This window comes from Nothoprocta perdicaria, unplaced genomic scaffold (genome assembly GCF_003342845.1).
Source record: "Nothoprocta perdicaria isolate Ctin4 unplaced genomic scaffold, notPer1 scaffold_6, whole genome shotgun sequence".
Classification (NCBI taxonomy): domain Eukaryota; kingdom Metazoa; phylum Chordata; class Aves; order Tinamiformes; family Tinamidae; genus Nothoprocta; species Nothoprocta perdicaria.
Genome location: NW_020455865.1, coordinates 4,069,652 through 4,085,301, shown reverse-complemented (window position 1 = coordinate 4,085,301; position 15,650 = coordinate 4,069,652). Strand labels below are relative to the sequence as shown.

General features: G+C 43.3%; 1 protein-coding gene across 5 annotated transcripts in view; it reads left to right on the top strand.

The window, feature by feature from the left end:
- Window positions 1-265: 265 nt before the first annotated feature.
- The window catches only part of NUP214 (nucleoporin 214), a 38,976-nt gene continuing 23,591 nt past the window's right edge, over window positions 266-15,650 (top strand). For all 5 annotated transcript variants that reach the window (XM_026049338.1, XM_026049337.1, XM_026049334.1 and 2 more), the window contains exons 1-19: window positions 266-346; window positions 1,465-1,660; window positions 2,118-2,269; window positions 2,406-2,610; window positions 3,121-3,191; window positions 3,487-3,550; window positions 4,162-4,265; window positions 4,442-4,548; window positions 5,002-5,068; window positions 5,648-5,771; window positions 7,396-7,557; window positions 8,668-9,124; window positions 10,369-10,544; window positions 11,244-11,335; window positions 11,636-11,725; window positions 12,108-12,257; window positions 12,510-12,668; window positions 14,681-14,784; window positions 15,317-15,499. In XM_026049338.1, the coding sequence (XP_025905123.1) occupies window positions 305-346; window positions 1,465-1,660; window positions 2,118-2,269; window positions 2,406-2,610; window positions 3,121-3,191; window positions 3,487-3,550; window positions 4,162-4,265; window positions 4,442-4,548; window positions 5,002-5,068; window positions 5,648-5,771; window positions 7,396-7,557; window positions 8,668-9,124; window positions 10,369-10,544; window positions 11,244-11,335; window positions 11,636-11,725; window positions 12,108-12,257; window positions 12,510-12,668; window positions 14,681-14,784; window positions 15,317-15,499 (2,705 nt within the window). In that variant the 5' untranslated portion in view covers window positions 266-304. The remainder of the gene's footprint in view (window positions 347-1,464; window positions 1,661-2,117; window positions 2,270-2,405; window positions 2,611-3,120; window positions 3,192-3,486; window positions 3,551-4,161; window positions 4,266-4,441; window positions 4,549-5,001; window positions 5,069-5,647; window positions 5,772-7,395; window positions 7,558-8,667; window positions 9,125-10,368; window positions 10,545-11,243; window positions 11,336-11,635; window positions 11,726-12,107; window positions 12,258-12,509; window positions 12,669-14,680; window positions 14,785-15,316; window positions 15,500-15,650) is intronic.

The following is a 15,650-nucleotide window of genomic DNA, read 5'->3' as shown; positions in this document are numbered from 1 at the left end:
GAGGCGAAGGGGGCGTTTTCTTGTGTTTTTCCCCTGTTTCTCCCCCAAAAAGGTGGCCGTGCCCTCAGCTCTGGGGCTTGTGGCTGGTGCTTGCAGCGCAGCTGGTGCCGGGGCAGAAAATGAGAGGGAAGAGGGCGGCCGTAAAGCGGCGGCCCTGGAGGACTCGCTCCCGCCGCCCGCCCCTTGCGAACCATCGAGAGCGGCGCCACCTCCCGCCGCCGGAAGCGGAAGCGGGCGCGCGGGCGGGCGGGCGGGAGGGTAGCGCGGCTGTGTGGCGTTGCCGGCGGCGCTCGGCGTTGCCGCCATGGGCGACGACATGGACGTGATCCCCGAGCGGGAGATGAAGGTGAGAGGCGGGGGGCGGCCAGGGGCCGGTCACACCGGCGCCGGGAGGGAGGCGGCCCGGGGAGAGGGGCTCCTTGGGCCGGCATGTGGAAGCAGCTTGGCCTGGGAGGAGGGAGCAGCCTTGGGGAGGGGGGAGGTTGGTTTGGAAGGGGGGCGGCTCGTCCGGGAGGACGTTGGGCCGAGAAGGAGGTTTGGGGGAGGCCCTTGGGGACGCCGATGGGGTGCAGGGCCTTTGGGGGACGTTTCTGGCCTTGGGGGCACTCGGGGCCCTCCTACCAGGCTCTTGGGCAGGCCCGGGGGCACGGGAGGGTTCACAGGCCTGGCCTGGCCACGAGGGGGGTTTGTTAGAGGGGTGAGGAGGGTAACAGACTTGGAGATGGCTCTGCCCCTTTCCACAGATCTTAGGGGAGCTGCTGTCTTGGGAAAATGGGGGAGTTTGTTTTGAGATTGGATTGATGCTGTTTATCAGTTCTGCTGTCTGTGCGTCTAGCACTGGAGGGGTCTGAGAATAGGAGGTGTGAGCACATCCTGCATGTGTCGGGATGTCACCTGGAGTGTTGTCTTGACCTTGCCCTTCCCTGCCCCTTCCACCCTGTCTCCAATTGTTTAGTGGGGGGACAAGGTGGACAGGGCTCTGTGCAGATGCCTCAGGCCCACATACCTCTTGATGCAGCTGCTTCTTGTTGAGGCATCTCCAAAAACAAGGCAGTGGGGCTGTTTGTCTCGCTGGAGGTACTGAGTTTCTGCCCTTCCTGAGGGCTTTGGCACCGTGAAATTCTAGTCAAGTGTTTAGTTTGTGTTGCTAGCCTTAGAGTCAGTGCTTTGTTCAGTGATCGATGCTTTGGGAGACCGGGCTCATCTTAGAGGGCCTAGTATTTCACCTGGTAACAGCATAACCTTTGCTGCTTAGTTCCTCTAGTTTGTGTTTCTGTAGTTTTATGGCTTCGGCAGGTTTACCTCACTCTGTTCTTCATGCTTTTACAAATGATAATGTAAAATGCTAGAGAAATGAGCACGCAAAATACGTTTGATTATACGAAGTAATCAGTGTCCTAGAGAAATTGAGTTGTTCCTCTTCAGTAGCCTACAAACAGCTCTTTCCTGGCTCTCTTGCAACAGGATTTTCAGTTCAGAGCGCTGAAGAAAGTCCGGATCTTTGATGCTCCCGATGACCTTCCCAAAGAGCGCTCCAGTCTCCTTGCAGTGTCCAACAAATACGGACTGGTCTTTGCTGGTGGAGGAACCAGCCTCCAGATCTTCCACACTAAAAATCTTCTCATGCAAAATCAGCTGGGAGAAGATCCCAATAAAATTGGTGAGGCATATTGATGTATTTTGTGGATTTTTATACGGGGACGTGATGGCAGAGTGCTCTATGCTAGCTCGTGTTCAAAAGTCATTCAGGTTTCGTGTCTTAACGTTCAGTGCCACGTGGTAAGACTGGCTTTTCTCATGGGAGAGTGTGCTACTTTCCATGCACCCCTACTCTTGACAGCCAAATTTGAGGCTTTGCTTAAGGTAAAGTGTGTCGGGTTATCTTTCCTCCTGCTTAGTGACGAAGGAAGGTGGATTTGAGAGCCTCTATTGAGTTTGTATTGATCAAGATGGAGGTTTTGCTTTCCCGTGGTGAATTTTCCATGTATCATCTCTGACAGCTGTTGTTTATAGGACTGTGTATTAGATGTGTTTTTTTTTTTTTCCCCCCCAGAAATTTTTTCTAACTGTATTTGACAAACTTGACCACTTCATTCTGCCTTTTTTTTGTTTTTAAGTTGAGAATGTTCAGAGTACCGTGGTTCCTATGAAGTTTCCTGTACAGCACCTGGCTCTGAGCTGTGATAACCTCACGCTGTCAGTCTGTATGATGTCCAGTGAGATCGGTTCCTTCGTTGCCTTTTTTGATGTCCGTACATTCCTAAACCAGGTAATATCAGCACAGTTCTGTTCACTACTCCTGTCTCTCACTAATTCATAGCAAGGCCAAAACCTTGCTGGATTAGGAGTCGGGGAAATCTTATTTTTGTGCTCAGCTTGGCCTATCTTTGCCTTTTCCCTAAAAGGCAAAACAGCAGAAACGTGCGTTTGCGTACCACAAACTAGCCAAGGACTCGGGCAGCGCCGCGATGGTCAACGACCTGAAGTGGAACCCTGCTAGTCCTGCCATGGTGGCCATCTGCCTGGCCGACGGCAGCATCTCTGTGCTGCAGGTCACAGACTCCGTGAAGGTCTACGCCACGCTGCCTTCCTCTGTGGCTGTGACATCTGGTGAGTGGCAGCCTGTGGAAACCTATAGAGTGACAGACACTTGGGAATGAAAATGGGTTGGTGGGTGTAAGAGGACAGGCTGTTTGTCTCAAGAGGTTTCTTCTGCAGTTGTCACAGAGGTGAAAGACTTAAGCTCCCTAAGACTCAGAACAGATCTCTTGGAATCTGACTGTTCTGTTGCGGTTGACTGGAAGGACTGCATCTTGTGAAGTGGAGCTGAATGTGTTTGTGGTTTGCTGTCCATCAGACTCGGCTGTCATTTTTGCAGTGAAGTAGGCGAATGAAAGTTGCTATCTGTTGCTTTTTTTTATTTTTTTTATTTGAGCAGCCTTGTTTTTTCTCTGACTGCATGTTTCTCGCACAGTCCAGGGTGCTGGGCAGGCTTGGAATAAATCTAAACTGTACATAAACTAAACCTAAGTTGTAGCATTTACTTCGTTGGTCCTGTTTTTGTGGCATCCAAATTCTCCTATTCCTTCTTGTTGATGACATTCTTCTTTTTTTGCCCAGTGTGTTGGAGCCCAAAGGGAAAGCAGTTGGCTGTAGGGAAGCAAAATGGCACCGTGGTCCAATATCTGCCTGTAAGTATTTTTGCCTGTAAGATGTATGTCCCCTTTCTCATCTCCAATGTGCTTTGCTTTTCTGCACCATCAGCTTTTTGGGTGAAGCTGACCAATCACTTCAGTAATATTAAAATATCCTGGATCAATGCTGGGTTTAGTTGGGTTGCCTCAAACAGTTGTGTTTTCAGGGTCATGTGATCAGGAGCTTGTGAAACAGTTTAACACCAGCTCTGTAGGCTTTCCGCAAAACTTGTTGGCTTTCTTTGGTAGCTGTTTGTTTTGTGCTTAACTGTAGCTTTCTTTTTATTTACAGAACCTACAGGAAAAAAAAGTAATCCCTTGTCCTCCATTTTATGACTCGGACAATCCTGTTAAAGGTATGTCTTTTGTTTGTTTCCTCTTTATAAATGTTTTTCTTTCTTTTAATACAACAGCTGCATAGTGCACTAGTTATTTAGTTATAACTTAATGTTAATTATTTAAAGAAAAGAAAATTCCTCTGGGTTGTATAGGAAAAGGTAACTGTGGGCTGAAGTCCCCCTCTCCTTCCAGAGTGCTTTTAAATATATACTTTAAAAAAGTAGTCAGTGCTCCCTGATGTGATAGGCTCAACTTGAGGAAGGTTGGATTTGCACATTAACATGAAGATTTCTAGATATAAATCTATTTTCATATATTCAAAAAATATTTCTTCATTTTGAGTCTTCAAAGAAATATAAATATAGAAAAACAGAAAAGTAGCAATTGGATATGCCAGAATGCTCTCTGTGTTTGGAAACACTGACGTTGTCTGTGATATCACCAAGCAAACCAATAAATGCTGCTGTTCTGCACTGCAGTCATCTAGAGTCTTGGTATTTCAGTGATCCCTCCCTAGTGGGGAGGGATTTTAGTTTAGCTTGTTAGCTGTGCATGGTTAAAATCACTATAAAAGCAAATGTCATTTTAACATTTTTTTGGTTGAGGTTCTTGTATTCCTCTCTTTCAGTCTTGGATGTTCTGTGGATTGGCACATATGTCTTCACTATTGTATATGCAGCTGCTGATGGGACACTAGAAACACCCCCAGAAGTGGTAGTAGCCGTATTGCCTGTAAGTACCAATGAGTGCTACCTACATTTCTACAGTCATAACTGTAGAAATATTTGTTCATTCTTGACCTGTTCATTGCAATGGCAAGCTGCTTTTATTACCCATATTAAAGTCTTGTAGAGTGGGTTAACTTGGTCCCATCGTTGGAAGGTAAACTATCAATTTTGGCCCTACAGAAAAAGGAAGAGAAGCGACCAGAGAAGTTTGTGAATTTTATGGAGCCTTGTTATGGGAGCTGCACTGAGAGGCAGCATCATTACTTCCTCAACTATGTTGAAGAATGGTGAGTGCCAGAAATTGTAATACAGTTGTTTTTTTTCCACAGAATCACAGAATGATTGAGGTTAGAAGGGCCATCTAGAGATCACCTAGTCCAATGCCCCCGCTCAAGCATGTGGCTTGGGTTTCTTCCTGCTGCAAGCTATGTAATACTTGAACATGTAGAAACTGCCCCTAACTTTTCAACCACCTGACTTCCTATTATCATAAATAATAGTGGTTCTCGACTACTGAATGACTCTTTGGTAAAGGGAATTGGCCACTAGTGAATAATTAAAATTGTTCTAAAGTAATGTAGCAAGTCATTTTTCCCCTGGCTTGTGCTGGTTGACAAGTCATTTACATGGTGAAATAATTATATTCATAGCTAGGAATTTGAGTAGGTGGTAACATTACTGTGATGACCTCATTATAGATTATTACATAGGTTTTAACATATTTGGTTCCATATTCACAGGGATCTAGTTCTGGCAGCATCGGCAGCTTCCACAGAAGTCAGCATTCTTGCAAGACAAGGGGATCAGGTAGTATTTTCTTCCTTCTGCATTAGTGTCTACGTAGCTCCCATTTCTACACATGCTAAGTAAATGAAATTTATAACAATGTATAATGAAATATTATGTTTAAAAAGAAAAAAAAAGGAAGAACTTGGGTTTTGCACTTAGTTGCAGAGCATCTTAAGTTAAATAAAAGCCTTAGAAGAACAAGAGTTTCTACTGACAATAAAGACAGAAACAGTAAACAAATATAATCTGCTAAGCAAGCACCAGAAGTCTGTTTTTCATTATTCACTTAACAGTCGAAAAATTTGATCAAGGGAGAAGTAATTCGTGGGAGGTCATGAGTTGAAGTGAAACATTAAGTCCGTCTGAGCCTGACCTCAACTCTGGCATGCAGTGCTGTTTGGGAAATCACAGCTATCTGTGAAGAGCACTGATGTTTCTGGCACTTCTGTTAATCTGACAAACTTAAACCTAACAGATTTAAAGGGTTACTCTCTATCTATTTCACAATTTCATATTTCAGCACACTTGATTGGTATTCCAGAGAAGGTTGGGAACAGACAAGCAGTAATCAAAACTATAATCTTATTTTTTTGGCAGACCTGGGAATCATGGGTTTTGGAAGACTCCAGCAGAGCAGAACTTCCTGTGACAGATAAGAGCGATGACACCCTGCCTGTTGGTGTTGCCATAGACTACACCAGTAACATGCCTATCCCTATCAGTAAGCTTTGCTGGTCTGTCTTGTGGAATAGTGCAATAATAGTAACATGGGATATTCTTGAGGGGGCAATCTACTGCTCAGGGTCCCAGGACAATGCTCTTAGAGAGGCATAGAAAATCTATCCTGGCTTTTTTGTGTCAAGCCTACAGCATGTGTGAGACTGAATTCTATGCATATGTATTCAAGTGGCTAAGGGTTAAACAGTTCTTCCTCCAACCTTTCAGCAGCTTGGAATACTCCAGTAATAGTCATGGGGAAAAAACACCTAGTTTCTTTCTGGTTTTCTCAGAGCCAGGATGATAAGGATGTTAAAGGAGTCGCATTCTTAACACTGGGAATTTTAAGCTGTCTGTGAGACTTTCGTTCTGCTTGTGGCATAGGTAGTTTTGCAGAACGGTTTTGTATTAAGTACACTTGCACTGATCTAAAAGAAAAGCGGGTTAATTTCAAAATCTGAAAAAGCAAAAAATCACTGAGTGAAATCCTTAGGCTTTCATTCTGCATTAAAGCACAAGTTCTGAACTGACTGTACCCTGCTGTGCCTTACATCCAACTGCTTGTGTTACTGCTGTACCTTCTGTGCTGCCTAAAGGCTCTTAAAAGCACCTTGTCAGAGAGTGAAGCTGAAGATGAATCTGAGCTATTGTATTGTACCCTAGTGAATTCTGCAAATTCTCCCCAGAAACCCAGAGAGAGATTGAAAGAGAGATGCCTTTAGGCAGAGTGGAAAGTTCTGCAGTCAGGAGTTTGTGAAGAGCACAGGAGGGTGCCGATTAACTGAGAACTGCAGCAGCCTTTACCTGAATGAAAATCTGCTGTAGGGAATTCAGGTCAAACTTGGTACTTTAATGCAAAATGGAATTTGAAGCGTATTCTGTGATAGCCTGTGTGCTTAGTGAATTAAGGAATCTGTCAGAACAGGTTTTTTAAGCACTGTAGTACTCCCTGAGAGCTTTCTGAAGGAATTCTGAGGAAGATTTTTGCAAGTTTTTTGGAAGCATGTTTAAAAAATGAGAGGAAAAAAAAATGCTTTTTGCATCTAAGTTGTACAGAATGTAAGCTTTAAAAGAACAGGAGTTTCTTGTCCCGGGCCTTTCTTGTCTGGGACTTTACTTCTATGTGGAAGAATCACATAATCAGAAGGATGCTTGCTTTATATTGCCTTTCTTCAAAGCAAAAAAAAACTTCCTACCTATCAATTCTGCTTTTGTACTCTGTGCAGTTGAATGTTAATGATCTGATGGGAAGTGAAACATGGGGATTGCTGAAAGGAATTGAAGGTTGGAGAAGGGAAAGTCATATAGGTGAAAACAAAATAATTACTTCAGAATGAGGGGAAAAAAGTTTGATGTAGGATTTCTTTGATAAAGTTGGCTTTTTGAACAATTCGGCATAGTTTGCCAAATGAAATAACTTTCATGCTTGAATTTATTAAGCATGAACTCAAGGAATACAGAAGAAAGAGACATTCTTGGGGAAGTAAGGGAAGAAAGGTGTAGGTGAAAGCAAGCAGGAGGTAAAGTGACAAATACTGTGCTAACCAAGTCAGGTGATGGGGACAACACCAAGAACAACAGAATAGGAAGCTTTGGCTGTGGGTTTCATATGTGTGGTTTTTCAACAGGTGATGAGAAGACCCTCCCTCCAGCTCCAGTTCTGATCTTGCTCTCTACGGATGGTGTCCTCTGCCCGTTTTACATGATCAACCAAAACCCTGGGGTCAGGTCGCTTATTGTGACACCCGAACCGTTGTTGTTAGAAGGGGAAAGAGTACCAAAATCAGCAGGTAAGTGCTCTGGTGTGCTAGGGAAGCACTTGCGTTTAAGGATCTTTGTCATCCTCAGCTGTAAGTTTGGTATTCAGAAATTATATTTATTTTTGTGCTGATAATGGAGAGATGTTCCTGGATGTATTGTGCTGCCAGTACTGTTTTCCTTGCCCTCTACAACTGAGTGAAATTGCCTAGCCCTGTTTATCACAAGGAATCCCAAACCCGTCACAAACTGTGTGCACTTAGACTCTATCATGAAATCAACCTCTGAGGCACACAGCCAAAGTAAATTAAATGCCAGTGTTGCACAGGATGCTCTAGTTCTAGAAAGCCCCTTGCCTAGCTTTGGGGTGATATGATCAGAGCAGCTACAGTGGCTGCAGCCTGTCCTTGGGGACCAGGATTAAACGTTATGCTTAATCTAAAGCAGGGTCTGCCTGTTTTTAAAAGATGATGGTTTTCTTCCATGTGTTTTGCCACGATAAAACATGATATCCAAATAAGATGTGAGGCTACCACGAAACTTACTTAAACAATAGTTTTCTACTGCACTGTGAGGATTGCTTTAGCAAGTGGTAAGTAGTATTATCAGAGTTTGTATGTATAGCCATATGTATCCAAAGCAGGCAGGCTCCTGTGCTGGGGTAGGCAGATAAGTTGGTTCTTTTGCTTCCCTGTATGCCTGCAATAAAGTTTGCAAAGATCCTGTTTTCTTCCTCAAGCCTCCTTCTCCACAGACAATGCTTTTGTTTGGCAGCATGCCTCTCTGCAGCCCTAACTGACCTGTGTGCTGACAGGCTGTTTTATTTGAGATGGCATGGACCATGTCCAAATCAATGGAGAAAGGTGAAGTCTTTTCATTGGAAATTCTAGGCAACATTAATTTGGACTGACTGGGGGAAAATTACATTATTGATTATAGCATGGAGTTTGAGCAGCTGCTATGTCATTGATCAGGCTTGGGCCTGGAAACTGCTCCCTTTTTTTTTCCTCACTATACCCTATATCTAATGGTGAGATGGTACTTAACTGTTCCCATCCACTAGCATTTGGCCTTGAGATACCTCCTGCCATTCGTTGGGACAGTGGAATGAGTGTCTTTCTCCCTGATTTCTCTCTCTGCAGGAAGTTCTGCCACACCCATGACCACTCCTCCAGCTGCTTTAAAGCCTGACACAGTGCCAGCTGTTCCTCCTGCTACTCCAGCCTTAAATCTCCCTCCAGCTGGGGGTGGAGCAGCTGCGTTTTCCTTCATGCCTTCAGCTGTGAAGGTGCCTGGCTCTACAACCGGTGACCCCCCGCCTTACCCCTTTGCAGCTGATGCCTCCAAGCAACCCCCTGGCCCCAGTCTGACTGGAGCAGCAACGTTCTCATTCTCCTCTGCATCTTCCAAAACATCCATGACTTCAACCCCTTCTGCGAGCACTGCTACAGCTACTACCACCTCCTTTTCTTTTGGATCCATGAACTTTAAACCAGCTGCAGAGAGTTCACCTGGGCCACCACTGTCCTCAACACCTGTGGCACAGAAGTCATCTTTCACCTCTTCAGCTTCTTCAGTCAAAGTGAACCTCAATGACAAGTAAATGGATGAAACAACTTATACAGTGCTTGGGTAGTTAAATCACCACAGACATGAACAGCATATGGTAGTTTTAAAGATCACACAATAGTTTCTGTCTTTTGCCCTGATAATATCCACCACACTCCAGAAGGAGCCCCAAGGAAAGCCCTCTGTGTGCAAAGTGTTGTTGTCTTGGCTATAAAAACCACACAGAGCTTCCCAAGCTACAGGTTATGTTCATGGGCCAAACGTTAGTCCAGGGAAGATGCCAAAAATAGTGATAATTTGCCAAAATATCAGCATTATTTTTCTGTCTTTGTTTCATAAGCATGAAACAGTTTTCTACTGTTTGGTGAAGGCTTCTTATGCAGAGCCAGAGAATAACTTGTAGGGCTGTATCCATAGCTGACAGATTCATTTTCTACTCCTGTGTTCAGTGTAGCAGCTGTCAGAGCTTTTATTTTGTTTTCAAATGACTCCTTGCCCTCTGAACACTGGACCTGCAATCTTCAAAGCTTTTTTCTTGCTGAGAATGTGTGCCAACTGGAGGAAAACTGATATTGACTGGAAATTACCCAGAATGAATTTGAGTGATAAACATTCTCAGATTTCTTATTCCCACTGTTCCCTCCAACTCGCGAGCCTTGTTTTCTATTTTTGGAAAGAAGGATTAAACCACAGAGGTATGTTAATTGTTGCTACTTTCTGTGGAAAGCAGTTTTCGCTTAAATATATCTTCAGAAATTTCTGATTGTTCAGATGATTATTTTCTAATTAGAAAAATCCTTGCACACCAGGATCTGATGGTAACTCTTAATGGCTTTTAGAATTTGATATTGTATACAAAAGGAAATGATATGCTTGCGAGTTGGCTGAATATTTAACTTGGCTGCCTTGAGGGCCCAGGTTTGAAGATGAATGGAAGTTTTTATTCGCTTGCAGAATTTCTGTTTGAAGTTGCTTCAAGGTTGGCCCTGAAAGGCAACTCGGATTTAGTCTGGTGGGGACTTTGGTGCAAAATGATGAGGTGCTTTTTGAAACAACATAGTCCTTGCTAGCATTTAGCTCTGCTCACTGGGTAGATCTATGCTAGCAGTCTCTGTGGGTCCATGTATTCTGCAAATATTCCTGAGTGACTGCTCCCTGCTTTTCCCGGTAGCCACACTTGTGATTTTGTATCTGGACCTTGGTTCATTTTTGTTTCCCAAGGATGCTAATTGTGTAGAGCTTAACGCTTCCTTTTGTTCTGTTCTTGCTTGCAGGTTCACTGCTGTAGATGCTTCTGCTCCCACTAGCAGTAGTGGTCAAGCCAGTTCCACGATGTTTTCGTTCACAACCGCTTCAAAAACCACCACTGGAGGCTCACTCAGCCAGTCCACCCCTGTCCCAGCCTCTCCTGCCACACCACTGAAAGCTTCTACCCCTGTACCTGCTGCTGGTAGGGATCTGTTATGTGCTGCTGAGAATAAGGTTCTCTTATGAACAATGCTGTAAATTTTAGCATCCAGTGGGATTAATTTGACTTTTTTCTTCTTTGTTTTTTTTCCTGCTGCTTTTACCAATGTCACAAGCCGCTTGTTTTGCACACAGTGATGATGTGATAGAGCCAGTACTGAAACTGATTTCTTTTTCCATTTGTGCACTTTATTCTTCACAAAGGCAGCTCTCTTTTCATACGTGAAATAAGTTCTTAAGTTCAGCCAGAAGTTCTGGCATTTTCAGTGCTCTGCAATACAGCTTTGGTTATGAATATTCCCAGGCAGTGTCACAAATCAGTGCCCTATCTTGCATCTGAGGTGGCTAAAGTTCCAAATGGTCGTGAGTTGCAATTAAATAGTTTTTACTTGTTAACAGAAATATATCTCTGAAATGCTCATGAGGCTGGAAATCTCAAGTTCCTTCAGAAATGGTCCAGCCAGATATTCAAGAGTGTCAGTCATAACTAGAGTCTGCAAGTCTAGCACAGAAATTTTGGGTGGGAGTAAAACAACACTTGAAGAAGGTGTTATTACGCTGGGACCTGAGCAGCTATTGCTGTTGGATTTGACAACAGAAATTGGGCTTCACGTCTAATCACAGCCTGTTTTACCAAGCATTATACGAGTTTGTAATTACTATTCTTGTCTTTAAATTTCAGTGGCACGTCCTGCTCAAAATATGCCTTCAGCTTCTTTATTACAGAAGACTGCCAAAGTCACCCCTTCTGCAGCGAAACCAAGCTCTGCTCAGGTAGTGATGACTTGATATCTGAACTTTTCTGAAAGGGGTGAATGTTTTTCTGTGGCCTATGAATTATTTGGAATTCATTTGACAATACTTTGAGGTCAAAGGCTCCAGGTAGTCTGCAGCATGCTTTGAACATACACATGCTAATGTTACTTTATTGTGAGGTGAGCACTCTAGGTTTATAAAAATTGCCTCACTGATGATGACTGGCTGAAAATAATTTCTATCAGCAGGCCTTTTGTGAGCTTCCTGTTGCTAAAATTACATGATTAATGTTGTTACATGATTAATGTTGTTTTTCAGGGCAAATCAGCACTCCCCAGCACTGGTACTGAGAAGCAGGTCCACCAGTGGAAGGATTCAGACCCTGTCATAGCAGGAATCAGGGAGGAGGTGAGATCTCGTAGGTGGTTAGGTTCATCTTGAAAGCTAGAAGACCACTGTGTGGGCACACAGATGCTTCTCTCCAGTTTATCCATGTCCCCCTTGTATCTTTCAGTAACTTAGGAATCAAAATAGAGGCTTTTCATAGGGTAACTTACCTATTTTGTGAGTTCATCTATGTCCTGGTTGGCTGGCTGATTTAGTTCCAAACACTGCATGTGCTGGAAAGTATGGATGTTCTTTCCCATTAAAATACGAGAAGAATTTCCTGGTTTGCCCACAGTGGCTGGTGTTGATGACACTGTAGAAACATTATGCTAAAAGCTACAGCATTTGTTTTGGTCCCTGCTGTGTCTCAATGGCTGCACTTTCCTATCCCTTAACTTTGTAGATTGCCCATTTCCAAAAGGAGATGGAGGAACTGAAAGCTCGCACTTCCAAAGCCTGTTTCCAAGTGGGGACTCCAGAGGAAATGAAGATGTTACGAACTGAGTCTGAGGATCTTCACACCTTCCTCTTGGAAATTAAAGAGACAACAGAGGTGAGTAATGTGACTAAATATCCTCAAGCTATTTGACTCCTGCTTGGAACTTCTCAGCAGTGGTTTTTAACTCACCTGACATTTCTACTTAACCTGCTAATACAAAAGCAGTGTAGATGGAGCATCTGAATACGCTGCTTTACCTGCAGGTGGTGGTTGCGTTTATGCTTTCAAACACTTCAGGAAGCCTCTGTGTTAGAGATGGCAATGAAAATGTTGCTGTGAGCCCTGTACTGTCTGTTCTCTCTGCAGTCTCTTCATGGAGATATTAGTATTCTGAAGACAACCTTGCTGGAGGGATTTGCAGGAGTAGAAGAGGCTAGAGAGCAGAATGAGAGGAATCACAGTTCGGGATATCTACACTTGCTCTATAAGAAACCTTTGGATCCCAAGAGTGAAGCACAGCTTCAGGTATTAACCACATTATTTAAAATTCTAAATTAAAATTTTAAATAAAACGAACTTGAGACTTGTGTTTACAAGCTTTGTCGTGCCCCCATATTTGCTGTCCCAAATTTGCAAGGCAGGGCTGAAAATCCTCTCCTAAAGCTACTCTACGTTGTTTTCATTTGTATTGATGAGACAAGACTCCTGTGGAAGGGAAGCAGTTCTCATGAGATCCAAGTCTATCCTAAGCTTGGCATAGGATTCTTGCCTCTGTATTCCTTTTCAGCCAGTAGTGTTTGCTCAGGGGATTTTATTTAAGGAATATTTTTGGCAAATGTCAGTTAATTATTTCAACACGTAGAAGTAATTCCAAGTCACTTTTAGAATCTTCAGCAAATGCTTTATAAAGTACTTTTATAATCTTCAGCAAAGGCTTTAGAGTAATTTGATTTATTATGACTTACAGAATTGTGCAGATAATTTCATGGATGGCGGAGCATAAAGCCAAATGATTTTCTGAAAGTCAGAGCACAAAGGCAAATAACCAGTGGTACCTAAAGAGGCTCTCAAAGGCACCAAAGAAGCTAGGGAGGAAGCTTTCTTTTTGTCACAGTTTGCTGATGAGAGGAATCTACTGTTGTATTTCCCCCAAAGCAAAATGAAGTACTTTACAAATGATATTTGGTCCTTCATATGCTGGCATGTTCCCCTGTTAGAAGTTTGATTAGCCAGCTGAGGACATAATTGCGTGTCATTGTTGTTGCAGTAGGGATCAGGAGCATAGCAGGGCGAGCTGACATGCAGGGATTTCTTTACAGATGGGATCTCTAACGTTCACCTGGAAGCTTGTCCATCTCGCAGGGAGCTGTAGGCTTGCTTTGATGTCTGTTATTCCCCTGACTTTTTGCAAGTTATGCTCATGACTTCAAAGAGATGATAATCTGTCTTGCAGTGATGACTTCACTGATATTTAGAGAGGATTACGAGGAAAGAATAACAGATGAGAAGGGGGTGGAATATATGGAAAGGGCTTTCAGGTCAACCTTTGGGAAGGTTACTAGAAAAACAGCTCTGGTCTGTTGTAAGTCTTGTTTAGTTCACTTGTCGTTCCTATTCTATCCAAAAAAAAAAAAAAAATTGAAGGAATTAAATTTTAAAGAATTGAATTTTAAGGAATTTGGAAGCTCTTGAGGCTTTGTTCATGTCCAGCCATAGTGATTTGCTGCTTGGAGAGTTGTTGATATATAGTGCTCATAGCTGCTGAAGAGAAGAAACCTGTGCAAAGCCCACAGTAATACTGGACTTGCTTTCATATTGGCTACATCCAGTTCTGTTTGCATGACTATTTTACGAGCTCAGACTTCGAGACACGTTCGTGCCATGGCAGGTCTGCGTGATGACAATTGCAAGGCAGGAAGCTGGTTTTGTTTAGGGAGCTGGGCTTGTAGCCAGTCTTTGGCTTAATTGTGCCACTTGTGCAACTGTGCGGTCATGGATAAGTCACTCTGGTCTCTCTGTGCTGCTTTATTTGTCTTTCTTGTTCCCCCCTCTCCTCCTACCTATAAAAATCAAGTTAATTCCTTGCCTTCATGTGGGAGCTTGGAGCATTTGTGAATGCTTTCCTGAATCATAGTCTGGAGCCAAATGAGCAGCCTGCAAGGCTTTGATCACCTTTAGTTGTTAGAAAGCTCAATAATGTCAAACAGGAGCAAATGATTCACTTTCTGGAAAAGAGGCTTGAAGTAAGGTTTGTTTTGTACAATGCTTGATGTTTGTGCTACCCTTTCAGTCAAGTCCCCATGGTATTTTGCAAGTATAATGGAAAAGATTAATCCCTGTTTTGTGGGGAAAAATGGACAAGCCAAACCCTGTGCGTAGCCCACTAATTGGTAAGTTATTTTTCCTGTGCTGGATAGAACATTGCAGGCAAAAATGTTGGGAAGTGCTATGTGACACTGGTATGGATCAGCCCAAAGGATTTTTGGCTGAAACTGAGTTTTCTGAAGGAAATTAAAGGCTGGCTTTTTGCATGATAGGAAATTCGCCGCTTGCACCAGTACGTGAAGTTTGCTGTTCAGGATGTGAATGATGTCCTGGATTTGGAATGGGATCGGCACCTGGAACAGAAGAGAAAGCAGAAGTAAGTAACTGAGGCTGAAATACACAACAGGAGCATGTTAGTGAATCAAGCATTAGCACCTAGTCAACAAATAAGAATCGCTTTCTTCTAACAGTGCCTATTAAAGTACTATTTCAAGGTGTTTTATTTAAGATGTTTTTTGAGTGAGGCTTGTTTGAGACATGCAGTTGGAGTTACAGGTTCAGACTATTTGACTATGCATTTGTTACATGCTACAGCTTGCATTTTATAAATTATACTTAACAGAAACAAGGTATAAAAGTAATTTATTTACAGACAAAACTTGTCCAATGAGTATAGATAACAATACCCATCTAATGAGTCAAGTGTCTTGTAATACACTGCAAGTTTCCTCAGTTAGTTTATCTGAAGGAATAATGCAGAGCAAAGTGAGACAAACTGAACCAAACCATGTTTGACCTCATTGAGTTAAGTAGCTAGAACTACTAGAAGCTCTTTGTGTACGTGTAGTTGCTTGTGGCTAGATGTATAGGATGGTCTTTATCCTTGTCTCCTGGTCTGATGTCTTAAGGCGCCTGGTGGTTCCCGAGCGAGAGACTTTGTTTAACACCTTGGCTAATAATCGGGAAATAATCAATCAGCAGAGGAAGAGACTAAATCAGCTGGTGAACAGCCTGCAGCAGCTCCGCCTCTGCAATCGGACGTCTCAGTGGAGAACTCCCAGCGATATGTCTTCTCTGAGCAGTGCCCACAGGTATGGGAAATGCTTAGGAGCTGCTGAGTAGTGTTGGGGCTGTCTCTACATTGCTCCCAGCAGTGTGCAGGAGGGCATCATTCCGAGGAATGATGTTCTGCCAGTGTGGAATGGGAGGACATGCTGTCCTAAAAATGATACTGTACTATGT